The sequence below is a fragment of the Vidua macroura genome, chromosome 4, assembly GCF_024509145.1.
Source record: "Vidua macroura isolate BioBank_ID:100142 chromosome 4, ASM2450914v1, whole genome shotgun sequence".
Classification (NCBI taxonomy): Eukaryota; Metazoa; Chordata; class Aves; order Passeriformes; family Viduidae; genus Vidua; species Vidua macroura.
In genome coordinates, this window is record NC_071574.1 from 50,476,139 (window position 1) to 50,503,552 (window position 27,414).

The window sequence follows — 27,414 nt, forward strand, 5'->3', positions numbered from 1 at the left end:
TCCTGGTAGGAAGGTGTTAACAACACATGTATTTTCTTTCCCTCCTTCTTTTTTTTTCTGCTCTCTTGAATACTGAAATCTGATAATCTGATACAGAAGTGCACAGATGTGCTAAATTGTGTTAGAATATTAGTTTAATGAGCATTGGTATGTTTTCTTCATGAAGAACTTGTTTTTAAAGTAAAATTTATTATTGAAAATAAAGTGAGTATATTTCCTTTATTTTTTTAAAAAAGGCTTTGTATTTTAAAATTACTTTTTTATCTAGCTTAAAAAAGTTCTCTTTCCGAGTTTCAGAAGACAAACATATTTTTTAGCAAGAATGTATTTAGCTCTCTTAAATGATCTGTTTTGTCTCAGCTCTTTCTAAGATTTATAGTTCTTGAATTTCTGTTAGAACAAAGGAAAATATAAACCTCTCTTTAAAATGGAATATAATTTGGCTTGATTTAGCCTGGCTTTTGCTTTAACAAAGAAAAAAATATTATATAAGCTCTACAGCAGATGAGATTTGTATCTTTGGTCTTGCATATTTTTCTCTACATGGGGGAACAAATAGAAAGTTGAACACCACCCTGAATCCTAGAACATAGTTTGACTGACAGATATATTGCTGCTGCTGGAGCATCTTTTGATGGGAGGATGACCTCATTGTGTGAGATTTTATATATATTTTGGTATATTTGTGGCATTTGGTACTGAAAAATATATATGTATTTTTCAGTACCAAATGCCACAGCATTAATGTAACCACTTGCCAGGGGTGAAATGACTGTGATGCAGTGTACAGACATTGCAAAAATAAACTGTATACTTGATGTCTACTGAACGCAAGCATAATTGAAAACATGATTTTTTATGAACTTATTGTTTACTGAGCACTTCTTGCTGCTTTTTCATAACTTGGGCTCATGTCAACCATCTGGGTTAATTTTCTTCATAATATTCAGTATTTGTACAGGGGAAAACTGCAGCTCTGTGTTGCAGTGTGGACAGAGAATTTAAAGCGTGCTTTGCAACGTGTCTCTTACATACCTGAGCTGCCATAGTCTGGCAGCAGACAGTGACACCTGCTAGGTTTGGGAAGATCCCTGCACTGTGATACATGGATCCTCTGTTCTGCTTTTAGTCCTCCTGTCTGCATGTTGTAGAATGTGGATGGCTTTAAGGATGTAAACTGAAGGTGGCTGCTTGGGTTACTCAGTCATTTGTCAGTGCTGCTCTGATTCCCAGGCTCCTGTTGCTTCTTCTGGTATCCTGCACCTTTGCAAGCTCAGTAGTTTTCATTAATCCCTCTTGACTTCTCATAAATTAAAATATATGATTTGGTTTTGTTTTGCAGCTTGCCTGATTTCTGTAGTGACCTGAGGGGTGCTGGTGCTCCAGAACTTGGTGCTCTTGTACGGGCTTTCCACAACGAGCTGGGAAGAGTAAGTAACCTGCTCCATGTCTGGGGATCCTCTAGGGTGGAGGCACTCTTTCTGAACCTTTCATGTCTCACATCTTAAACACTGAAGTTTTAGCACAGAGACTGGAGGTACCTGCATTTCTATGCAGTATTTACATTGTTTATCATGATATTCATGAACAATGGTAGTCTAGTTCTTCTACTACTCCAGCAAGAGTTCTTGGTGTATCCATTTTTGCAGATTTGCTGTACTGTAACTTGCTCTGCCATCTCATGTAGGAAAAAGCTGTACTCAGCAGAGGTGTTTCACAGTAGTGCTGTTCCTCTGTGGTGTCAGCAATGCTATCTGTTAATGCAGACACCTGTGCTCCATATCAGTGTTCTGTGCAGTCTCCTGTGATGTATCCACATGGTTCTCTGTGAGTCTTGGAGTGGGAGGGAGGCCCACAGCCACAGAGCTTTGTGACTCCAGCTGAGGCTGCGGGTGTGCAGAGATTATCTGGTGTCATGCTCCCCAGCAGCATCTGATGCATTGGCTTTCCCTTCCTTCTCACATGAATTTACCAGGCTGGGGATGTATTTCCCAGTACCTGCCATGCCAACAGGGCTTCTCATCTTCTGAAATAAGGTATGGGAGAAGTCTGGAACTGTCTGCCCACACAGCAAGTGCTGTTAGCTGGATGACTTGGGCTAAGCATGTCTCCTTGTCTGTGCTATGCAAGTAGTTGTGCTGGCAGAGCCCCGTGGAGAGACTGCTCTGTTTGCTGATAGAGGCAGGAAGATTTTTCCATCACTATTGCCCTTCCAAGTTTCTGGAATGCAGCAGCACCCTTTTGGGCTTTTGCTGATGTGATCCTTACCAAGGGTGTTACTTAGTACAGTCCTAATGGATGGAGGTGACCTGGCAGAGCTTTCAGCTGTATGCCAGCCTTGTCAGCCATTGAGCAAATCCTACACATGCCATAAGTTCTTGTTTTATGTGTGGGATGCACAGCTGCAAGCTCTTATCCTGTAGATTTCCTCTTTAGCTGGTTAGTTAATATGCAGAGAGAAGATAAATGCTAGTACCTAGACCTTGATTTAGAAAATGGTTTTTCATGATACATGTTACTTTTCCTAGAGAATTTTCTTACTTCTCACTGAGAAGAATTTCAGAGGCCTTTATGATTTTGGGCATTTTTTGATGGTTTTGTTTTTCTGCCCCTACATGAAGCTACACTCCAGTGACACATTTCTTATTAAATTAGCCTTTGTACAAAAAGAGAATGATGGGACTCCAGCCAGCAAGGGCTAGTGTCATGCTTGTATGTAGTTATGTGAGATGGGAATGTTTTAGCCAGTCCAGTAAAGACATCTTTTAAGGGCTTCTGGAAGGGTTCAGGATTAGTCATGGTCTTCCTGGTTTCCATGAATGTTAATCAAGCAGACTCACAGTCTGTAATATATAGGAGGCTGGGCTAAAGATGCAACTTGTCTTCCCAGGTTGTTGTTTAGTCTCCATACCTGCTGGACAGACCCTCAATTCTTACATGGGAATGGGGCAGTATTCTTCTAAAACATGGAGTTGCCATGCAAGTTATTAATCAGCACTGGCTATCACAAAGTTCCTGTCATGCTATCATCTCTTAAAATCACAGAACCATAGAATAATTAGGACTGGAAAAAATACCTGCTTGTTTGTAAAAGATTTATGTTATTCACAAAATCAGGCCAATTTTCTGGTGCTTGAGTTTGTTAGTAATAGGTTGAGAAGGAAATCCTGGGGAAAGTTCTCTACTTGCAGCAGGCAAAGCCTGTGCTTCTGCTCCCAGTGCTGCCATCATTCATCATTGCTCTTGCCACTGGTAACACAAGATGTAGTACTGGGTAGTGTAGGACATGATTCATCCTTTTGCACTAGCTTAGTATATGATATTTTCAAAAAGAAATAAATTTCTTGCTATATTGGTAGCAGTTGCTCTTGTAAAAAAGGACTCGGCTCTTGCCTTGTGTGGGGGAAGAGGGTGTTGTGGAGAGGAGAGTCCTAAAAAGTAACAATTGAATCATAGCTGGTTGATTGTCTTGAGGTGGTATTGTCCCCATACTCATCTTATTTGTCAAAAAATGGAAAAAGACACCATGACCAGTATTTTAGAAAGTATTAAATAAATTGCTTTTTAAATGGAATTGTACAATATTTAATGCGATTGTTTATGGCTTAGTTAGGATTATGAAGTGTGAGCAACAACATGAAACTACTCTGATTATTCTGACAGATGTTTAGATATTTAATTATGATTTTTTTTTCTTAAGAATAAGTTCTCCCATCAAGAAAGGCAGAACTTTTATGTGATAACTGCAGGTAATGAACCATATGTTAACATATGAATCAGTTAATAATTTTTTTTTTTGGATGCTGACAGTCCTTTCCACTGCATTGTCCCCAGGTAAATATGACATGTTGCATCTCAGCTTTATGCTGTTTTTTGGCAGTTGTCAATACAGCGTGGGTTGTGAAGGAAGAAGCACCCAGGAATATGCTTACAATATTCTAATGACTGTCATCCTTAGCTTTGCAGAAAGTACCAAAGAGCCCTAACAAGAGTCTGTCTCACTACTAGTCTTCTATTTATACAAGAGATTTGTGTGACTGACATTAGGATAAGACAGCATTCAGGATTCAGATGCATGTCTCTGTCATTTAACATCCAGAAAGGCTGTCCATATCTCAGTATGCTACACATGGGTTTCAAATACTTTTTCACTTAAGTAAAGCTACAAATCCTGCATAACATGGTTTGTTTGTCTCTTGTCTTTGGAGGGCTTTCTAGTGTCTGTGGCAGTTAGAAACAGCTTTGGCTTGAAATCCCAGTCTTCAAGCAGTAGGTGGGATCTGCTGTGCTTACTGCTTTCTTGAAAGGGTAGAACACAGGGAATTTAGATTAGATTATTAAGATGCAAATGGACAAAATAGATAAACTGGGAATTTTTGTCTTAAGTAATAATGCAGAGTCATTCTCTTTTCAGTATTTAATGAAGGATACTAGCAAGATCTAGAAGGTGGTGGATTTGGGTTTTGTTTTTCTGTCTGGACAGTTGACAAAATTTTGAGGCTTAGCAGATACATCAGTTTGGAGAGAGAAGTTGTAGCTCTTCACACTAGTTAATAGAGAGCTGGCAAATGCAGAAATTATAACATTTTTCTGGAGAATCTGGTTCTGCTTTGTCTCAGCTTCCAATTTTGCATCCATTCTTGGATGGGTGGCAGCAATGCTGTGTTGATTCCTACAAGATACAAGGAAGATGAAAGTGGAGAGTAGTGGTGAAACGCTACAACAGAAAACCTAGCTGTGCTTGGAAAGCTTCTCACAGAAATCAAGAGCACAGTGGCATCTCTAACTTCAGAAGAAATAAGTACCTTCTCATTTAGAAATACTGTTTTTACCAGACAGTCAGCTTTGAAAAATACTCTTCATGGATCTTGGTGTAAATGAGGTTCAGAATATATGTCTGAAATATTGCCCTCTTGGTTCAGGCTTTATAGGGAGATCTGTGTTACCCAGTGATGACTGCTTTGATTGTGTAATGCCTTTGCACTCCTACAGCTGCTTAGCTTGCCAGGCTTCCTTTTGGCACACAGCCCAACCTGCTGCAGCCCCAGAGGCTCAGAGCACCACAGTTCTTCTCTTTAATGGGCAACATTACTTCTAACTTAACAAATCCTTACCAATGAGCAAGTAAAATTGAGATTGCTAACTGATACCAGTTCAGATAGCTGCACTGAGTGAATGAAGATAACTGTATTTTTAACAGACTTGCAAGTGCTATAGACAGTGCTTTCCTTTGTGTTAAAATATATATGTAGTTATGCACAGAATGTTCTGATGATTTATGTTACTGTTTGGAGAACAAAATCTACTTTAAGATAGTATAGAATAAATGTAAAAAATATGTGTGCTTTACTGAGAAAGTATGTATTGTTTGTGCAGGGGGCTGTGGTCAGGGGACCATGAATGTTTTGAATTCAGCTTGCTCTGTGTGATCTGGCTACAGTAGAAAGGCTAAATTTCAGAAAAACATGATTTTGATGAGTTAGGGACTGTATGATAAAACCTTAAACAGTAGGAAATTTGTTCAAGTGATTAACAGTGATGATATCCTCCAGAACAGAGTGGGAAATAGCATCCATCCCCACATGGTGTATGGGAACCTCAACTAAACAGGCTGGCACAGTACCTGGAAAGGGTGACCAAGAAAAAGAAAAGCCCTCACGAAGAACTGCTCAATTATGGAGAAGAGGGAAAGCATCCAATCACAACTTGTTAGGGGAGAAATTGGAAACACAAAGGCAGCCAGAAAGTATACAAGACAGAAATGGAAACAGGAATGTCTGCATGCAACAAGAATTTGAGTACTGAGAATTTGTTGGAAGGAGAAATGATGGAGTTGCCAGACTTTTTGGGCAGGACAGGACTTCCCAGATATCTGAGCATGTCAGGTCCAAGTGTGGTAAAACCATAGAAAATGCAGCAGGGCTGGAGTGCAGGCAGGACATCCTCTTGTCTGTGGGACTGTTCTTGTCTTTCCTGTTCCCTGAAAACTTTAATCCTGTGCCAGCAAGCGGAGGTGATGGGGGAGGGAGTTGTTTGGAAAGCAGGGTGGCTCTGTCTCTCAGCAAAGGCAGGTGGAGGGGACAGCATAACCTCCTTGATGTGAGCACTGCCAGACAAAACTGGAAGGATGGATAAGGTCTCTTAGGTAACAGAAAACTTGGAAAAAAACCTTCCTGAAATGAAAATACCTATTTTTAACAACTGTTGGTAGTTACTAGATGAAACTAATGCTTAGGAATTGTTGATGACCTCCAAAAAGGTAAAACATGTAATGATACAAGAGATGTGGCTAGTAGACAGCATTGTGCTTTCTCCAAGAGGCAGTTTGATATGAGAGATCCACGTCTGATAGCTGTTCTTAGTACAGAAAAGGAAAGTGCTGTCTCTGTAGGTGTCTCCAGAAATCAGCAGCACAACTTCCTAATGGCCTGGCTGGCACTTTGCTTGCTTGTTTGAATTGTGTTTTGCTACTGTTGTCTAACAGGTGATGCTGCCAGTTACTGCTTTGAATGCAGGCAAAGTGAAAAACAATAAATTTGCATAATATATGCAAATATGTACACAAAATCTGTGTGTATATCAAATTGTGATTTCTTAAAATGAGCCATCCACCAGTCTTACAGACTGATTTTTAATTTTTTTCACTCCCTTGATTAGCCTCTTTCAGTGTCTGAACCCTTTGCTGTAATGGATCTGTTTTGTATAGGACCTGTGGGCTGTATGTGCTTTTAAAACAAGGCACAGCATTCCTCTCACCCATTTCTTAGCAGACCTATTTCCTTGTATTCAAAGCAAGACTGGGAAGGTAGGATTGTATTGTTTGTCAGAATATCACACAGAGAGTGCTGGAGTGTGATTTCTTGAGTAGCTGTCCCCAGAGAAACATCATGCAATAACCTTTTCTTTCCCTACACTGTGTGCAGCAGTTCCTTGCAAGTGTTGAGTGATGTAGTCAGTCACACTTGGATGACTTCTGTAGCTAATTTGCAGTCATCTCCTTTTTTCATATGCTTTTTCTTGGGTATGTGAGGGTAGGCTGTGCAACAATCTGTTGTATGAGATTATGGCAGCCAATATAAATGTACCTATATTTATGTTTGAACACAAATGTATTTATAGCAAATATTGCTTCTAGAAAACCAGGGAAGGTCAAGGAGTCAGCTGACCTCATAAGTAGCAGCTTGTGTGAAAAAATAAATTTGGGTGAAACACAACATAGCTTTAGTGACCATTAATAGTACAGAGATTGGACTATGAATTGTTTTGTTTTTTTTTCTGAAACAAAAGGGAATTAGTTCAAGCAAACTGGATTCTGTGTTCCAGCTGTATAGACAGAACTCTTGGTTTGACTCACTCATTGGAAAAAAACAAGTCACAATGACTACCAGAATTTAGTTTGTCTCTTGTGTTTGTTTTCTTTTTTTTCATAGTATCAAAACATGAATACAAATAGAATGAAAATTTTATGTAGCAGTCATAAAACCTGAGAAATGTGGAAGAGTTGCAAGAAAAGCTCAGTAAAGAAAATGGCTTAGGAAGATGACAGTCTCAGTTGAAAGTCATGACATCTTTGCAAGATGAAGTATGTCCTCATTAGGTGTGATGATGAGTAGCTGGTAGCTCTGTCACCCAGCTCCCAAAAGGGACTTGGCCTGAGGTGAAGGGCTTTCAGGTGCTCCCTGGGGAGCAGGTATGCAGTGCTGGTGCTCAGGTTTTATTTCCATGGTTCTTATGCTGCAGCATGGGGATGGCCACCGGAAAGGAATCAGGGAAGGTTATCAGGAAGGGATCAAAAAAAAAAAATCTTCAGGCAGAGCTATATCAATTTTTTTTCTTGAAGAGAAGCTATAAGGCTATATGTCTATTTGTGTTTATGTAGTTTTAAATTGAACTATAAAGATGGAAAAATCACTATAAAACATTTTTAACCAATTTTGCAGTATAACAATAAGCAAAAAACCACAGAAAGCTGTTCAGAAACGTATTTGTTAGAAAACAAATGTGAACCAACAGGTTAAAAACTAATATGAAGACTTGATCCAGTTTATCAGGTACGTTCAGATTTAACTCAGATTTATGTGGAATTGTGGATCTCTAACAAACTTCACCTCTATGAGTGGATGTGTTTAAAGAAAAGGGAGGTTGCTTTGGCTAGTCTGAACCACAAAAGGTGGTTCTTAAGGAAAAACAAAACAAAATGAAACAAAACCCAACAAACAACAACACAGAAAAACCCCAAAACCAAACCCAAGCAGCATCTTCATTTGACTTGATCTGGGTATGTCCTTGCTGGTACTTACAACCCAGTATCAATATTATTTTGCAGAGCAGTTTAACTTCACTTACTGTCTGACACCTACTTCTTAATTGGCATTTGATACTTGACTTTAATCCACTGGGTAAATCTTTGAAGTTCACACTTTATGCAGTAACTGATGAGACCTTTGCTGTAATGAGAATCTATCTTTATGTTATCTTTTCCACTGAGATTTATGGAGTTTTTAAATGTGATATTTAAAAATGGTCATACCTTTGGGTCTTGACTTCTACAAAGAGTGGTTTGCTCCCAGAGTGGGCACACTACCTTAGGAAGACCATACTGTACTTTATATTAGCTGTTTGACAGCATGATTGTAAGGTTTGGGAGTCTTAATTTTTATCTGTTAGGATTTTTTCTTATGGTATGGTGCAGAAGGCCCCCTTTAATACTGTGGTGCTGGGTAGAGAAGGAATCTCAACTGCAGACATTTGATCTAATTAGATATAATAGACATTTGATATAATTTAGTGAGATTGCTTTGGGAAAGTGTATGCATTTTAGAAAGACAAAAATGTATTTATGAAAAATGAATAATCTTTCAGCTCCATATGTACTGATCAAACTCTTTCACAAGCTATGGAAAAGAATGGTAAATACTGTCTTCTCCTTACAGTCTGTTTTCCCCTTATAATTTTCTTTTCTAATCCTTGCACAGCTAAGGACTGTTTTGTTGTATTTTGTTATGAATTTGAGTTTGGCCCATTTAGGGTGAGGAGAGACTTAATTTTTTTCAACTAATAAATATGCATTTTTAGTTTTATTCCTATAGAACAGGAAAAGGGAAGCAGCCATGTGCAGGTTTGTTCCTTGCACAACTTTACAATGAGTTGAGCTAGTAGGCCACCAAAAAAACTTGCCATGGGTCAAACAGACCTTTACAAGGAGTTGTCCCATATTGTCCTGCAAAAGAATGCAAAGATTTTTGAATCAATATTAATTTACTGCGTACCACTCACTGCACTCACTTAACAGCAAGAGAGTACTGTCTCATTGATTCACTGAACTTTCCCCATTGAGGGGAGTTGAACAGGACATGCTTTTTTAGCACTGATTTGGAAAGCAATGGAGATCTTTACCTGTTGTTTGGATTGTCAGGTGTACAGCCTTATAGGTGTCTATTTCAGAAAAAATCTACAAAGGCTGTGTAGCAATGTTATGCAATTGCATTTGAAGTCATTTTAAGCTCAGGCTGCCATGGTCCTATTTCTTCTGTTTTTTCTCACTAGCTACCAGTACTTGTGCAACCACCATCAGCCATTTCAGGAGCCTAATCTGATTGAAAATGTGTCTGTATAGGGAGTTTTCAGCTGTGTTGGCTCCCAGACCACATCACTAGAGAATTGCATGGATGCTGGTATATAGAATAGGCTTATCTAATTCAGGAATAAGCTAGCATTGTGTTCAGTAACAGAACTGACATACCTTAAGATTTGGGGAGATCTCCCAGTTTCAGTGCAGTGCTATTTCGTCTGTGTCCTGATATTTCTTTTTATTTCCTGGATAGAACAGGTTTGTATGTGTAGCTGCAGCCTGAGACATTAAAAATCCTTAATGAATAAGGAAAAACTCTCCTCAGAATGCTTTTCCTGGTGTTTCCAGTGAGGGAACAAATGAAATAACAGGGAATGTATCTAAACAAATGATGTGGTTAACATTCAATATATATTGATAGACATCTGAGAATATGAAAGCTATTCAGGTAAACTAAGAAAAAGGTAAAGCTGAAAAGCAATTGAAAGTAATATTTTGGTACAAAATCCTACACCAAATGAAAAAACAATGGGACTTGGTTTTAGGCTAAAGCATTTCATACTAGTGATTTGACAACTTCAGTACCACTTCTGTTAAGATTTTGGATTTGTTATTCCAAACTGACCATAAGATGTGCCATGCAATTTTTTGTTTGCTTGGGGCTTTGATAGTGCAAGAAAATTGATACATGGGTTAATAGCCTGCATTCCTGTGAAAACTCTGCTGGATAGAACAGAATAGAACAAAGCAGTCAGTGTTATGTAGCAAGGATAAGTTTTGCTTCTATAGTAAACAATTCATAAATGATTGTTTAATGATTGCTTCACAAAATTTAAGACAAACATTGTTTTCAAGTCTCACCTGCTGGCTATCTCTATTAAAAGCCAATAGCAAGCTCCTTCTTGCAGTGTTTCTTGTTCTGTGTCATGGACCAAAAGGAGCTACTGTATGACCTGAGATTTCTTTGTGTCTCAAAATTTATGTGAGCTTATTAGTGGAGGCCAACCACCAATAATAAATTTGTGCTGCATGTATAGCACAACAGTTCATCTCCTCTGACATCACGACTGAATAATTTATAGACGTAGTTATCCTGGAATTTGTAGGGATCATTAGCATTTTAATGAAAAAGATACAGCTGTTGTACTAAATCTTCACTTTTTTTTTCTTCTCCCTCAGTAAGGACTTTGATCTGCACTCTGGAAGCAGCTGACAGCGTGTGGGAATGTGCTGACTGGCACTATGGGCAGGCGCTACCCAGGGGCTCACTATCGGCCAAGCAGCTCATGTATGTATGCAGTCGGTCTCATTTATTTGTTGCTTGATTAATTTTGAAGGCTGCTAAACCTATCAATTTTGAATTAGTATTTATAAAGAATGCTGACTTATTCTAATCAATGGCAGCCCTTCTGTGTGCATACCCAAATGGTAAGTATATTATGTTTAAACTGCAAAGGTACTTTCTAGAACTTCAAGAAGTGACTTGCCATGTGATTTGACCTGATCTACTGCAGTGTGCTGTGGTTTGTGCTGTGGTTTGTGTTCAAGGTCTCCAACTTCATTTATGATAGAGTTCTAAGCTTAGCTGCTGTTCCTCTTCCCATCCATCTCAAGCTTTTAATACCAGATACCTTCAAATTAACAAGCTACTGGAGCTCAACCTAAAATGTCACTGTGCACTGTGGCTTCAATTGCTTACAACTGCAGCTAACATCCCCAGCTCAGATTATTTATATTCTTGAGCTCAATCTTATTCGCATTGTTTCTTTCCTCTGAATTGTATCCTATTGGATTGTATTACATCATCCCTTACTGAAGTTTGTCTTCTCTAGAAGTACAAAAAGGGAGCTCCTAGAATTTATCACCTCACTCCTTCCATCAGCAGCCACACTGCAGTGGTTCCACAGTGCAGACCATGGGAAGTGAGCTGATGTGACCTCCCTGGAGAGCTGTGGGGTAGCAGCCCACCTCCAGAAGTCTGCTGCTGGTTCTTGTGCACTTTCTGTTGATCCCTCAGGCTACTGAGGTGAAGTTGTGGTAGGTTAACTTTTGTATGCACTCTTCTTTCTGCTGTAGCAAAAGAACATGAACCCACTGCATGGTAAGATCCTGCATTTAGAACCTGACATTTGGGGTTTTGCCTAACCACAGGGCTAAACCCTAGGAAGCAGTAAAGCATGGTTACTTTCTGCTGCAGACTAATCAGAGACATCCTAAGGATACACGTTAAAATGGTGCATTAGAGCCAGCTTAGATACTGTGTCCAAAGACTTGTTTGAGGGATATTGTCTATATCACAATGGAGGAAATAAATGGCTGTTACAGTTTTGACAGATCTTTGGTGGTCAGGTGCTGGAGTACTGAGTTGGACTAATCTGTTTGAATCAGTAGACATTAATTCTGGGCACTAGCTTTCAAACATAGCCTCTCGGTGTACTGCCAGACATGATATTCACATCCCATGCCTAGGCTTAAAGCTCAGACATTTAAGATATTCTAGTGTAGAATCAAATCCATTCCTGCTTAGAGAGAATGAGTAATAGGCATTAGATTCTTATCAGAAGAGCCTGAAATGCTGTTCCTGTTCTATAGTTGAACAGTTTTAAGCATTAAGAAGTAGAATTGTTTACCTGGGGAAAGGCTGGGGCTCCCACCATCAGCCAGGGCCAAAACTTGTGTCAGAATCAATTGGCACCAGAACTCCCTCAGTTTGAGGACAGAGATATCAAAACACCTACTTCATGAGTGCTTTGTGCTTTTGTTAAGCTAAGTTTCCCCTTTCCTTAACCTGTCAAGGTTTCTAAGCCAGGAAATATTATTTGTTTTTTGGTTTTGTTACTGTATGATTTGTGCAGCTTCCTGGTGCTTAACATAACATGTTTTGGACATCCAGCAATAATGGTATTGAAATTGCCCAGTATTTGGGAAATGCGGATCATAATGAAATCTCTGATAACAGATTAGATCTTGATGGAAGTGCTGGTAAAACACAGGATTTTGCTTTTGTGTTCTTTGCATAAATAATGAGTAATTGCACCATCTCTGTTACTGTATTTCATGTTTACAGTTGTTGCAATCTTAATGTTGTACATCAAGGACTTGGTGCTGCCTTAACCTTTAGTCCCTGACTTTTATCTTGTGTCTGTATGTATAGCTATACCTAAATAAATCTGTGAAGGGAAGAATTTGGTCTGTGTGGAATATAGCAGCTGTATTGCCTTTTAGGTGGTAAGGTAACATTTCATCCATTTATGGCATTGACTGTTTTGTTGAAGGATCTCATAAATTTATTGGATAGAATAGTGTGTGGTCTTATGAGAATAACAAAGGGTTTTCTAGTCAGTTTAAATAGAAAATGGCGTATTTGAAGCCTAATGCTAGGAAATATATTTCCTATACAGGTGCTGAAGGTATAAAAAACAAGCAAGGTGTTTAAATTGTAAAATGGAGAGTTGTGAATTTAACAGGTGCCTGCAGGTTTAAACTTTTAAAAAGAGTAATTAGAGAGCAATGATCTCCCTTGATTATTGTCAGCAAGCAAAACAGTCTTAGCTGTGTCCCTGGCACTATCTAATGCTGCTTGTGCTGATTGAACACTCCCTCGTGTGCTGTTTTGTTGGGTTTTCTTTTTCTGTATTTTCCTTGTGAAAACATACAGACTAAGGATGGATGTACAGTCTCCACCTACTGAGAAGCTACGTTTTGTAAACAGACTTCTTTCATTAATTTCTCCTGAGCTTTTTTATTTATATTTTTTCTAATTCTTGCTCACAACTCCACTTTTCTGCATTGGCTGCAGCAGCTCTTGTGAAAACATGGTTCTGTTTGGGATGTTTAGGTAGACTCAAATTTTATTTCATACTATAATTTTTTCTGTGCACAAAGAGTTTTGTATGTCTGGAAAAAACCTTTTTAAAGGGCTTGTCCATGCATATCCTGTCCACAGCATAACAACTCATTTATTTTAGTTAGTTGTAGTCTTTTGCATGACATTGAAATCTGACCAAGTGTTTTGAAGAAAATGGGTTTGACTCTAGTGCCTTCCTGCTGGCATTCAATGTTCCCAAAGGGCTTAAACAGCAGCAGCAGCAACAACAACAATAATAGTAATAATAACAAAAATGAAAAAATGCAGAGTTTTATGAGACTGTTTTAAATAATAAAAAAAAAAAGCCCAGTTTCTCATTGGAAGTGAGGAAGTACAGAAGTAAGCAGGAGGTAGTTTTCAGCACTTGCTGACCTTTGGAGTGTTCGGGGTGGAGGCTCAGTCCTGCAGTGCCACATCAGCTTTCACTGCGAGGAAGGGACCTGCCTGCACCTGCAACTCCAAGACCAGCCCTCGCTGCCCAGAGACAGTGGTGCCACATGTCCCACCCTAAAGTCATCCTCTTGATTTGTGGCAGGTAGAGGTGGATTTCTGGATTTTTGACCTCTTAGTGACTCAGACTAAGGTCCATATGAAATGATTTTTTAATGTGATTCTGCTATATAATTATAAGAACTGACTCAGGTTTTATTTCAGAAACTTCAGCTGAAGGGTGACTTTTTCATCCCAAACAAACTTTTTTTGGGAAATGCCATTTTTCTGAAGCATTCATAAGTCAAGGATGACAATGAAAGGAAATATTCCTCATAAGATGGCACTCCCCTGGACTGCAGATGGGAGAGGTTTGAGTCTTCGTTCTTCATGATCATCTGCTTCATGATAAAGCTGCTCTTATAAAGAATTCGAAGTGCTTGAGGGCAGAAAGAGCAGGGTTGGTTTTATATACTTAGAGTTTGATTTCCCTTGAGGAACACTCAAATTTCTGTTCTGCCTCTGTCTATTCAGCTTCCCAAGGAATGCCTAACTGTGCCTTTCATTGCACTGAGCTTGTAAGGGAGCTGTTGTTTTATTGAAACTGCTGGAAAATCTTAGTTTCACTGCAGTGAGATAAGGAAACAAATGTGAGAATGGTGACATAAATAACAGCAAACCCCTGAAAGAACCCCAAACTGCCAGTCTTGCAGCCAGTGCTGACAATTACATTGCTATCATTAGTGCAAGATAAGTTGGTATAAAAATGTCTTATGTTGTGGCTCTGTGGGCTTGCAGCTGCTCCTAGAATAGCAGAGTACTGACTCAGAGGCACCTAACCCCTAGGAGGAGGAGTGTATGCACTGTGCAACTCTTGGTAGAAACGTCAGTAAAATTCTACATCTGCAAAATCCTGCCCTGTATCTCCTGACCTTTTCTTTCCAGACAAAGACATCTTGGTGTAAATGAGATTCAAGCTTTAGAACTGCTCAGATCATGCTTGGGCAGGTGACACTTTCCTGTAAAGTTTCTTTAAGAGCTCCACATAATAGCTGAGGAAAAGGCAGGAATACAGCTGACTGATGGAGTGGAAATTGCAGAAGTACCCAGTGACACGTGTTGCTCTCTTCCTTAAAGTCTCTCTTTACTAGGAGGCTGTGTGGAGACTGGCATAAGAACTTCAACTTCCTCTTGAGTGATCCTTGGAGAAGCTCTAAAGCATGTGCTCTTGTTGGCAGATAAGAGCTGACTCAGAGCCTGCAGATGAAAAGCTTTCTTTAGGGACTGTGTAGTGCTCTGAATGCCTATTGCCACTTATGCACTTATTTCTTAGCATAATTAAATAATAGCCCTATCTCAGGATCCTGACAGGTCAATTTCTTCTTCATGGGGGAGTCAGAGATAGATGCTGAAGGTTTCCTTGTAATTCCACTTGGGGTTGCATATAGTCATGGAGAGCCACCACGATAGCAGATTTGCATTGTGTGTTTGTCTCCTTTCACAGAAACTCTAGTTCCTTTGGTATTTGATACCTTGTTGAGATCTGTGGGTTTGTAGATAAGAAAGAAGAACAGAGAATTTTGGCTAGCATGTCAAGAACTCAAGATTCTATGTTGTAGATCAGGCCAGTAATACTGGTAGTTTGTTCTGTTCCACTTGTTCAATGTCTTCTACAGCCAAGTTTGTTGAAACTGAATCTACTTTCAGCTACACTTCAGTGTAATTAATATAATTGCCAGTAAGTGCAGTTGCTTTTCTGTTATGTTCTCGTTTCACTTTATTATGGATTTATCTGCTTAGCTTATGGGGGACCATAAAGCAAATACGATAGTTGATTTCATTTTCGAGCATGTGGTTTGTTTTATATGTGAGCACTATGGGCAGAGCCTTCTCAGGGAGCTCTACTGGCTGCATCAGCCTGGGATTCAAGTTATTGCTGTATTCTATACCATAATGATACTGGGAGAGTTGCTGTTGGGTATGGCTCTTTCAGTCATCCCTTGGCATTCTGTCAGCTTAAGCAGTACTGCACCACTTGGTTTATAAACTGTTGTATATTTAGAAATATTTGTCCCATTGAGGTTTGGTTGAAGACAACACGTAGCTTTGCAGGGAATTTTCAACCTTGCTGAGATGTTTTGTGTAATGAGCCTTATTTTAGTTCAATCTTTGATGAAAAAAACAGACTGGAAATGTAGAGACCTTTTTTGGTTTGATGTACCTGAGCTCTGTTCCTTTACTGGAGGCAAGGAATATGTGGGGTGGGTAGGACACGAATCCAATTTTCAGGCAATTTAGCAGATGTAGTTAAAAGTGTACATATATACTAACCTTACCTAGGTGAGATACAGAATGTTTTTAATGTACATGGAACACAAACAATCTTTTCAGCATGCAAAATCCTAATTTGCTTTTCTTGAGAGCCCTGATAGTCTCATTGTGCAAAAGCTGGCATTCTCATGTTCTTTTCTGTGTCTGAGTCTTGGGCTTTTTATTTTTATTCATTGGTGTAACTAACTGGTTACTAACTTACTGGTTACTAACATACTGTTAGCAATTTGAAATTATTTGCAAACACTTAGGAATTAATGAAATTAGATGTGTTCTTTCTATGGATACTTTTGATAGAAACATACTTGTATTCTTTATTTCCATATAGATTTGTAGAGAGTCAACTGAAGGATTATTTTCCATTTTTTTAATATTCAAATTTTCATCTCTAGAGCCTAATTTGATACTAAGTACAACTTCACAGTAAAGAGAAAACAACTTTTGCTGTAGAATGCTCTTTCAAATGCTTTCTAAGATCTCAACTGTGAGGCAATAAAAATAGGTGGGTCAAAACTATTGCTACCAGTCTAGGTAATTTGAGGATAAAAACATTTCTGGATAACCTTGTATGATAAAAGTTTAATGTATAACTAGCCATAAATTTTTAATATGTGCTTCAGAGGGTAAATGAAGTTGTGGCAGGTGAAATCATGATGCTAGGCCATGAGAAGTTTAAAATAAATTGGTTTAAAAAGGGAAACTGAAATGTCTTTATGTGCATGCAGTTATTTGTTCTTGGAGAAGCAGATTGTGCTCAGCGGTATGCAGCCTTGTTTCTGGGCTTTGTGGGAACAGGGAGTGTTTGCAAGCTGCAAATAGCAGGGCCATAGACAAGGTGTGTGGGAGGTGGTTTCTGATAATAATCTGTTTAATTTTTTTTTCCCCAGCACAGCATCTGTGCTGGAACCTTAACCATTCCACCTGACAGGGTCTCAGTTAACATTCTACCTACTTCTCTAACTAGTACTGTGACCTGTGCTTTATGTCCTTCCTGCTTTTGGTGCCTGTGTCACCTGATCAAAGAGCTTGGGATTGGTCCAGTGCTCTTTCAGACAGCTGGAAAGCTGGTCCTGGACCTTGTGGGTTTCCTTAAGCCTGCTAAGGAATAGATCATCTTTTGAGTGGCTCTGTTTCCTGATTTAGGAACTGATCAAAGTTAAATTTATGCGGAGCTGAAAAATCCCTGGTTTGAAATCAGTCTGAATCAGTCAAAGTAATTTTATGTGCAAAATCTGTAGCCCTTGATTCCTTTCTAATGCTCCATCAAACATATGGGTAGGCTGCCTGTCCTACAAAACATTTTGGTTATGTTTTTTCACAGAGACAGCTTATCCTAACTTTGTTTCATATGACATTTTGCTTTTGTTTTGGTATTTCTCATCAGCTTTGATTACACACTGTTTACCTTCAGGCTTGGTGAGAGTTATTTTTGGATGGCACTTGAGATTAAAGCTGCAGAATACAGAAGTCCTTCTTGCCTTATTGGTCGTCTCAATTGCAGAAATTCAGGTTACAATAACTGAGTTTGTGTTTCTGTTTAAGGAGAGTGATGTTTATGTTTGTGCCCTGTATTAGCACTTAGATTAAAAGCAGGGATATTTGTAAATTAGCAAATAAGTCCAAGGCACGATCCTTATTGTACAGATTGAGTAATTGATATGGCAATTAAAAAAGCAGAATGTTAGGGCTCAGCAGTTTAATTTAAACAACAGGATTAGAAAAAATTACAGCCATTCACTTAGCCAATGTTGCTGTGAAGGTATAGATCTAATGACAGGTCTTGTTATCTGTGATCACAAGTAGCCAGCAGATAAAAGACACTCCATCTTCTTGCTGTGACAACACTGGTTTTGCCTACCAAACTGTTCCATTCTACACGTGGGGAGAAATCTAATTAACGGGAGAAAATTGAATTTGGAAAAGACTTAGCATGCCATCTTGGTTTTTTTCCCTCATTATATGCAGGATTAGTCTTTATGGCATGTCATGGCAATACCTTATATAAATGAAAGAATTGCTCTTTATTTTCTAAAGTGGTTACTTGATTTAAGAGTACTGTAGTAGCACAAGATGACCCATGTTCTCTGCTATATAAAGTTTCAGTCAGGTAGTCAAATATACACTGATTATTTAGATGTATCTATCTTAATTAAAAAACCATACAGGAACGATGGATTTAGCTGGTTTCTTTTTGTCATTAATATTTTTTATTTTCCTTTTTTCTTTGTATCTGTTAGAATCTGACTCTGAGAAGCATCTTGTCTTGGAATTTTTTCTGGATGAGGAGTTTGACTGGCTTTGTGGGAAGGGGGAAGGATAAAATTGGTAAATGAGAAGGCATATTCAACTTGAGTGCTACAACTCATTGAGGATCTGAAGTTTGTTTTCCTCAATTATGCCACATAAAGACAGATCAGCTTTATGATTCTCATGAATAAGAGCATCACTAGAACAGAAACAGCACTGCTGCTAGGCTGTTGCAGTTCATTGGCAGCAAGATTAGCTCTAAAAAGAGAAATGTCATTCTTGTGGCAGCAGGGACTGGCAGGGTGCCTCTTGGGGATGGAGGAGCCAGGACAGAAAGCTGGTGACCAGATGGTGATTTCAGTGGGACTAGGTGAAGCAGGAAATAGCTGGAAATGGGAGAAGCTGCATTTAGCAATCAGGTTGAAGTGGGGATTTTATTCTGATGTGAGGACAGATCCAGGGTGGAGTAGAGAGGGCAGCAGTGATTACCTGCTTGGGCAGGAGTGTTGTATTTGATGATCTGGAGAGGTCCTTCCCACCCTCAGCAACTCAGAGATTTGTGTGGTCTCATCTGCAGATAGATTTGAGAGTACCATGTGTAAGGTGCTGGCAGCCTTGCTCCTTTCTTGCTCTTGCATTCCCCAAACTGCTCTGCCCACCCTTCGTAATTCACTTTCTTGGCTTTCCTGAGCTTTCTCTTTCCAGCTTCCAAGCTCAGTCCAGCTAAAATGTCATTGCCAGAGGGAGCAGCAAGAAGAAGATCATTGGCTGTAGTCTCTGATCTACCACAGCACTGCATTTGAATGTCTTCTTTCCTTTTCCATTCTCAAAGTGTTAGGTGTTGCCTGGAATTTGTGTAGATAGCTAGGTAAGAAGAATCAGGTGACATTTGATACCAAGAAAGCTTCTAGTCTGGATTCTGATTTCAGCTAATAATATAAATCTGGAGTTTATTAAGATGCTTTTGGATGACAACTGTTTAACTATTACCATTTAGCTGGTCATAGAATTCACCCTTTGAAGTGAAGGGAGTTAACTGGTGTTGAGCTACAATCATTGTAGAAGGAAGGTGTTCCCTGCCGCTGCTTAGACTTAAACTAAAGCCCAGGTGTATAAGATTTGTGGCTGTAGCCCTGTGGCATGAAGATGTCATTAAATGTTTTGTGCTCAAGAGATATCCTTCCATTAGGGAAATCTGCTTTTTGGAAAGATTTATATTATTTTTTTCCTATGTTTCCTAGATGCAGTGGCAAAAATTTTCATGAGTACCTTGTCTCTCACTGTGTGTGCCATTCATATCCAAATCAGAGACTTTAGGGCAAAATGGTTTATTTATGAGAATATGGCCAGGAAAGGGTCCAATACTGGAATTTACTGCCTAATTTTCTTTTTATGATTCCCCCTTGTGAGATCAACCCTGTGCTTCTTAGTTTCATATGCTAGATCTCATTCTGCAAATTTTCTTGTGAACCTGCCTTACTGATGTGTTTTCTTTTACAATGCTGTGGTGGTTTCCTGAGTAAGCTGTAATTGGAAAAACCTCATATTTTCCAGTGTAATTAAGTTTTTGCTACAGTATGTTGACTAAAACTGAAGAATATTTTTGAATTTGTGCTCCTAGTAAAGCTGTACATTTACAAAAATATAATAGTTATTTTTAATTACATGTTCGTGTTGTTGCAGACTAGCCTCTCCTATACTTTACTGACTGTCAAATATCATTAAAAACTCAGAAGATCCTCACTGTTATGCTGTGAGCTTTATTTAGAATGCTTAACATCTCTCTGGAGCTTCTAAAATGTGGTATTTTTCTTTTGTGTTTTTCTTTGGTTTTAATTCTTAAATGGTCCCTCTTTTCAGATTTCAAATTATAATCTATTTCCTGATGCATTGCTGACGCCCCGCGAGCCATGTCAGAAGTACTTCCAGGTCAGATGCCCTTTAAAAGATTCTGCTATGCAAATATGTGAAATTTTCCTCTTATTTTTCTTCTTCTTCTTTCCAGATCCATATTTCACTTTCATTTTGCACTTACACATGAAAAAGAGAAAACACTTCATTTCTTTTTTTTTAACTGTGCCTTTTTGAAGAAACTCTCTATTGAACTTTTTAAAAACTTCCTGTAGATAATACGATGCAAAAAAGTCATTAGATGGCAAAGACAAATTGGTCATGCACTATTCTTTGTTTGCAATGACATTTTCTCTCTCTTTCTTCTAGCTCTGAAAGTTACATGACAAGATTGAAAAACATCGATAAAAGCCATTCAAGTGATAGCATTATTTGTATTATTATGATCCTTAGAGAGTTGGCACTACTCTCTGTTAAACACATTATAGTGGTAAAAGTATTTTCATTTGTATCTGTAAGAATGTTAATAGTCTACAATTGAGGCTGGGAGTTCTTTTAAAAAGTAAGCAAGTTGAAACCCTTAATGAATTGCTGTGACAGATCTTCTACCGAGTTAAGTGCTGTCTTGAAGAATCAACAATTTAACCATATTATTATTCCCAGTAATGATAATGTTCTAATTGTTGTTAGCTTTTCACCAAAGTAGAATTTTTTTTAGTGTAATACCCTACTTTTACTCACAACTTAGCAGTGTTCCCCCACTTAAACTGAGATATATGTGTCAACTCAGTGATTCCTGGTCTAGTTGTCCATTTGCTTTTCAGCAGAAGGTAGAGAAATTGAAGATATGGTGCCCTGTGCCAGTAGCATGGTCCTTGCTGGTGGCCAGGCAGCACAAGGAGCTGTCTGAGAGGGGGATGGAGTCTGCCTGTGGCAGCCCTGGATGCAGGAATCTAGGGTTCCTGCATTTTATTGAAATTTTTAATTACAAAGTTGGCATGTGCTTCCTCTGGGACAAGTGTTGTGTTTCAAGCATCATTGTGTCCTGTATAAAGGAGGAGGGACAGGCTATTGCTCTTCTTCCTTACGCTGTTCTACTGCACAATCTTTCTTCAGTGCTCTTAGGCACTTGCTTGCATTTCAATTTTTCTGATGCTTTAGTTAGCCCCAGTCTCACAGCAACTTCTGCCCTTGAGATGGAAGATCTGTCCATCTTCTTCTTCTCTTTTTTCCTTCTTTTCTCTTTTTTTTTTTTTCCTCCCTTTTTCTCATATCTGCCTGCTTCCAAGAGCAGAGGGAAGCTGGCCATGTGCTGGGAGTGCAGAAACAGAGTGCCTGCTCATTGATCATTTGATCATGATGGTTTGATCAACAGATCGCCTGAGATGGGGTCAGGAGGGGAGATGGTGTCTAGTGAAAGGTTTGTTTTGACATTTTTCTGTTCGTGGTCATACACCAGCCCAACTTAACACCCATGTCACCGACACTTTGTGGGCCGCAAAGACTCCTTGGCTCAGGAATTGAACAATGTGCCAGTGTTCATCCAATTAATGGAGAGCCTTTATCAAGCAGATTAGTGAAATGTAATATATCTTGTTGCAATGCTTCCAAGGTCTTATTCTTAACAATATTTCTGAGCAATGAAACAATAACAGCAGGGGACAAGTTAAAGATAAGCTGCCAAGTAAACACATAAACTTTATCTGGGAAGATTATTTTTTAATAAATTTATTCAGTGGCAAAAATAGTGGCAAATATTGCATGAAGTAGCTCATTTGTAGCAAAGGAGAAGAATAAATTTCAGTCTTGTTCCATATTGTGGTAATTGTATTTTTTGGTGAAAAACATAAATGTTTGTTTTAATTTGCTGAAGCATGAAGTAAAATGTAATCTAGCGAATCCCTAGATACCATGTAATTGCACAAATTCTAAAGGTCAGGCAGTGGGGTGGGGGGGAGTTATCCTGCCCTATTACTTTGCTTTTTTATGTGACTTTCATGTTGTCAGATTTTGAGTGATTCAGAAAAGAGTACAAAGCAGCCAGTTGATATGTAGAAGCTGTTTCATGTAAACATTTTGGTAACATCTGATCGGATGCAACCTTGCTTACATTAGACCTCATTGGTTTTGAACAAGATCCAGAGAGCTCTGCGTGTGTCTATGACATGTTTATCTGAGAAGTAATTTATAAAGTTCCTTTAAATTTTGTAATAGTTGTGTTTTAAAGTCTCTTGTGGCTGAAGTTTTTTTCAGGATATTTGTTAGCCATTACCTAAGATGATGGCATGGCATGTCCATGGAGTGATCTGTCTTATAAAGAATTTGCAGAGTTTTAGACTGACTGACCAGGGCTTGAGAAATTGGTAAACATGAAAAATTGTAAAATGTATTTTAAATTCTGTTTTTAACAAGTTTTAGAAATTGTTCTTCAACAGCTGGGTGGGTGATTCAGGGAACAAAGGGTATTATTACTTGATCTGCTTAGTTTCAAATGAACCAGAATGATGTTTGCAAGTGAGCAGCTTTGACAGCATATCAAAGAGGAGGGCAACTGTGCCTGCATTTAGGTAACAATGTGAAGTGCTCCTTTTCACTCTGTTTATGTAGTTCTTTTAAAAGAACTACATAAACAGAGTTCTTTTAAAACCCATATATTTAATCTCTTGTAAATCTGTATAGCAGTCAGTTCTGTCATATATAAAATAGCCAAAGATGCAGCACAGCTCAACTGGAATGATCTGTCATCAGCTAGCTCAAATTACAGCTTTTCATTCCTGGATAAGCCCCTGATACCTTTTTATGTGCAACATAAGCAGTCAATGATAACTGAAAATTAGGAACAACAGAAAAGGTGTTTCATGTTGTGGCAGATGGGAGTGATTTATTAATTGGCCTCTAATTTAGTTGCCAGATATCAAACAACTGTGACTGCTACAGTAAATTGAGGTGTTCATGTAGTACTTGTGCAGATTAGTGGAAGGCATAAATAGACAGTACAGGAACAAATTACAGGGTTTTTTTAAAGAGTTTTTTTAAAGAGCTATAATTTGATAATTTTTAATAGTCTAAAAATCTGTTCCCTCAATAAACTTAATATTTTTTCAAAATATGAGCTGTGCCCATGGCTAAGAAAAATCAGAAACTTGATTACAAGCAGACAAAAGGATTTAACAGTGTAGTATGTTTACTCTGCCCTAGGATGTATGTTTTATCCTTAAGCTTGAACTTTGTGAGCTATAGAAATAGTAAACCATCCCTGGAGCCAGCCCTTTGTTTGAAGTTGATTGAATTCCAGCAGGGTATTTTGTCAAGGGATTTTTTTCCCTGCCCCTGAAAATCAAATATACCTTTGTGAAATAATCTTCTACTTGTACTCCCTGACCCTCTACTTCCCTTCCCTAAAAAAAAAAAAAAAATAAAGGAAGGTGGCAGGGGAGGGAGGGGAAAGAAAAAAAGAGAAAATGCAAGTGTTAGGAGTCAACAACTGACCAGCCAGTCAGGTTTACCAGTAACAGCACTACCCAAAGATGAAAAAGAAGCAGCATCTGTCTGCAGTCTGCTTAGAAATAGTTCAAATTTCTGCTTCCTAGTGATGAGCACTTGAGGACTTGTTTCTCTCCTCATCTGAGACAGAGGTGAAATACTGAAAGAGTTATGGTAAGATAGTGAGAGTCCCAGGCATTTGCAAAGGGCACCCCTGCTGTCCCAGAGCCTGCCTGCAACACATTCAGAAATGAAAAATCTGCCCTAAAATTGTCTTGTATAGGGTCAAGCTTTCTGCTTCTTCTCATCTTTGTGGTCCTGATGATCTCTCTGTAATTTTTTTCTGCCTCTGTTCTTCCTTATTTAATAAGATAAGCTTTTGTCTCTTCTCTTACCCACCTAGGTTGTGGTAATTTTCCTCCTGTAAAACAATTACCTAAAGTGCTACATGCCTTCACCAGAAGCCCTAGCAGAAGAGTGTATGCAATGAATGTGTTTCACAAGTGTTCCTTTTGCTTTTCAGTCGATTCCGGCGTGGACGCGCTGGCAGTGTTTATGGCAAGCGGCAGCACGACGGACGCTGTGAACCGCAACAGCCCCGCCACCCCGCCCAACACCCTGAACCTGCGCTCCTCCCACAACGAGCTCCTGAATGCAGAAATCAGGCACACAGAGGCCAAGAACAGCACTCCTCCGAAATGCAGGAAAAAGTACGCGCTGACTAACATTCAGACAGCCATGGGTCTTTCCGATCCAGCCGTTCAGCCCCTTCTGGGCAATGGCTCTGCCAATATAAAGCTGGTGAAGAATGGAGAAAATCAGCTCAGGAAAGCTGCTGAGCAGGGACAGCAGGATCCCAACAAAAACCTCGGTACCACTGCAGGCGTAAATGTGACTTCTGAGAAGTTTGAAAGCAATGAGCCGATCCCGCAGGATTCCTCTGGCTGTGAAATATTACCCTCACAGCCAAGAAGGACCAAGAGCTTCCTGAATTACTATGCGGATCTAGAGACATCAGCTCGAGATCTAGAGCAGGGTTTTGTTGGGATGGAAGATAAGTCTGCACAAAGCAACAGCCAGGCTTCTACCATTATTGTCAATGGGGAAGTCCTGCCCCAGAAACAGAACAAGATGCCAAGCCCAGAGGATGGCCAGGTTGCCACAGTGTCATCAAGCCCTGAGACAAAGAAGGATCACCCAAAAACTGGGGCTAAAACAGACTGTGCCCTCCACAGGATTCAAAACCTGGCCCCAAGTGATGAGGACTCCAGCTGGACTACCCTGTCCCAGGACAGCGCCTCGCCGAGCTCGCCTGATGAAACAGGTACACAAGCAAAGGCTCCTCACAGCCACTGTTTTAAAAAGGGATTGCTTAGCTTTTCTCAGCTGGTGCCAGGAAGGAGAGAGGTGGTTTAGCAGTTTCAGTGGGGAAGTGGATTGTATCAAAATGCAAGCAGTGGCATTGCACACAGCTGCTTGTCTGTTAGGGAATACTTGGAAGCTTCCTGGTCAATTGTAGCAGTTTTAAGAAAGGCACCAGCAGATGGTCTGTACAGGGTCCTAGAAATATGCTGACTGCACCTCTTGCTACTTTGTAAGTAATTGCTTTTCAATAAGCAGTGGGTGCATGTTGTGAGAAGAACATGGTTACTGGGAAATGCTGAACTACTGATAGCTACCTACACACAACAAAAAAGCTTTTCCAAATGATGATTTTTAGGTTCGGTGAAGATTTTAACTTTTGTAATGCACAACTTTGTAAGTGTGCATTTGATGATGCTCCCTCCCTATGTGCCAACATGGGTAACGAGAAGCCCTTCCAGCTGAGGAGCTGTTCAGTGAGTCCTGGTGGTTTCTGTCCTGGGGGTCTGTGGTTTTGGGCATGGACAGGGCTCTTCACTGCCACTGCATCTAGGGTAGGAAGAGAGCGTTGTATAGGGTCATCACAGCTCAGTGCTCCCCAACCCTTGCACTTGTGCTCCAGTAGTTAGGGCCCAAAGAAAGGAAGGCATTTATCTAGGGGAAAAAAATATGCAGTAATGTTCTAGTCATATGTCTTGTGGGAAGTGAAGAAATCCCCCAGTACTGAGAACAGTTAATCCATAAAAGAATGTAGTCAGCAGATACCTAGGGAATTACTAATGTTCAGTCCAGAGATTGTATTTGGCATTTCAGTTTATGCAGAAATATTATAGAAATATGGTTTTCCTGAGAAGACACTGTTGAAAATAACAATATGCTTCTTTTAGGGTTTCTGCATTGTTTTGTCTTGTTCTTCCCACTCTTAACAGTATTTCATTATTCAAATCCTGGAAATCTGAATGTTGTTTTGTGAGGTATTTTTGTTGTTTTGTATTCACGTCTTTTCTTTTGGAGTTGTGTAATTCAAAAACCCTGAAAACTTTATTCTTAATTGATTGCACTCAGAATGCATCCTTATTTAGATAAAATCCTCATGAAGTCTGCTTAGGGCAGGATACTGCTACATGTGGTCTAATAAAAAGGTGTTTTCAAGAGCCTTGACCTTCTCTCTGAATGATGAAGTAAAAAATAAATACAACTCTATTTAAAAATACAAAACAACTGACTTATTTAAACACATGTTAATGCTGAGAAACAGATATGATAGAATCCATTTATAATGGGCACTGAACACCACAAGCACAGTACAGTATAAGAAATATGTTTTGAGGAAACTCTTCTTCTCCAGCGAAATGTATGTGCATCTTGACAAGAACTACATAGACCTCAACTTTCAGATAATTTTATTAGCGCTTTCAGCTATCTAACCTTCTTTCTGAGATTTAGTACTTAAAAAAAAAAAAAAAAAAAAAGAGTCTGCGGTGATTTTAGAAGCAGAAAAACCTATAGTCAGCAAAGCAGTGGGATGTCATCGAGATCTTAGCACATGCCAAGCCCTAATGGGTTTTCAGGCAGCCTTCCTAGAGACAGGCAGTGACTTGCCACCAGAGCTGATTGACACCCAGCACTGCAGGCAGTCCCCCAACAAGGAAACCTGCCTCCCTTGGCCTCAGGCACTGCATCTCCCCTGGGACCTGCTGTATCTATGCAGCTGAATCCTCTGTCATTTGGAGAGTCTTATGAAAAACCATACACCAGCTCCAGGTGCTTTTAATACTGCAAATGGACCAGAACTGGATTCACATCATGGGGAGTGCTTCCTCCTTCTCTCTCAAGAAACTTTCCTTAGTCTGGCTTTCAAAGGAAACACATCTTGTGTTATTACACCATCTACCTATTCCTTCTCTCTCTCTGTGTATTCATCAGTTTCACCTGGATAAATTTGTATGTTTTCATTGTATGAATCTATGTGGTGCAAGCCGCAGCAAAGCACATGCCCCAGAGCTCAAACCTAGGAGAGAATGAGAGTGATGTTTTCTGTTTGTCACTTGCTTTTTTTTTTTGATGGCTTTTTGTTAAGAAGAAGGCAGGCACATTTCTTAAACTTTGTATCACCTGAAAAACAATTTCAGTGGAAAGTTATTCCGCCATAGTAAAGGCATAGTAAAGTAAACTGCTCTGTGTAATAATCTCTAATGAATTAGAAATGGGGATTCTTCAAGAAATAAAAAGAATTCTCTTTGTCTCCAAACAAACAAGAAAATTGGAATTT

General features: G+C 39.2%; 1 protein-coding gene across 3 annotated transcripts in view; it reads left to right on the forward strand.

Annotated features, from left to right (window-relative positions):
• The first annotated feature begins 1,343 nt into the window (after positions 1–1,343).
• APBB2 (amyloid beta precursor protein binding family B member 2) overlaps positions 1,344–27,414 on the forward strand; it is a 110,784-nt gene continuing 84,713 nt past the window's right edge. For all 3 annotated transcript variants that reach the window (XM_053975351.1, XM_053975348.1, XM_053975349.1), the window contains exons 1-4: positions 1,344–1,430; positions 10,751–10,859; positions 20,307–20,375; positions 24,304–25,104. In XM_053975351.1, coding sequence (XP_053831326.1) covers positions 20,357–20,375; positions 24,304–25,104 — 820 coding nt within the window. In that variant the 5' untranslated portion in view covers positions 1,344–1,430; positions 10,751–10,859; positions 20,307–20,356. The remainder of the gene's footprint in view (positions 1,431–10,750; positions 10,860–20,306; positions 20,376–24,303; positions 25,105–27,414) is intronic.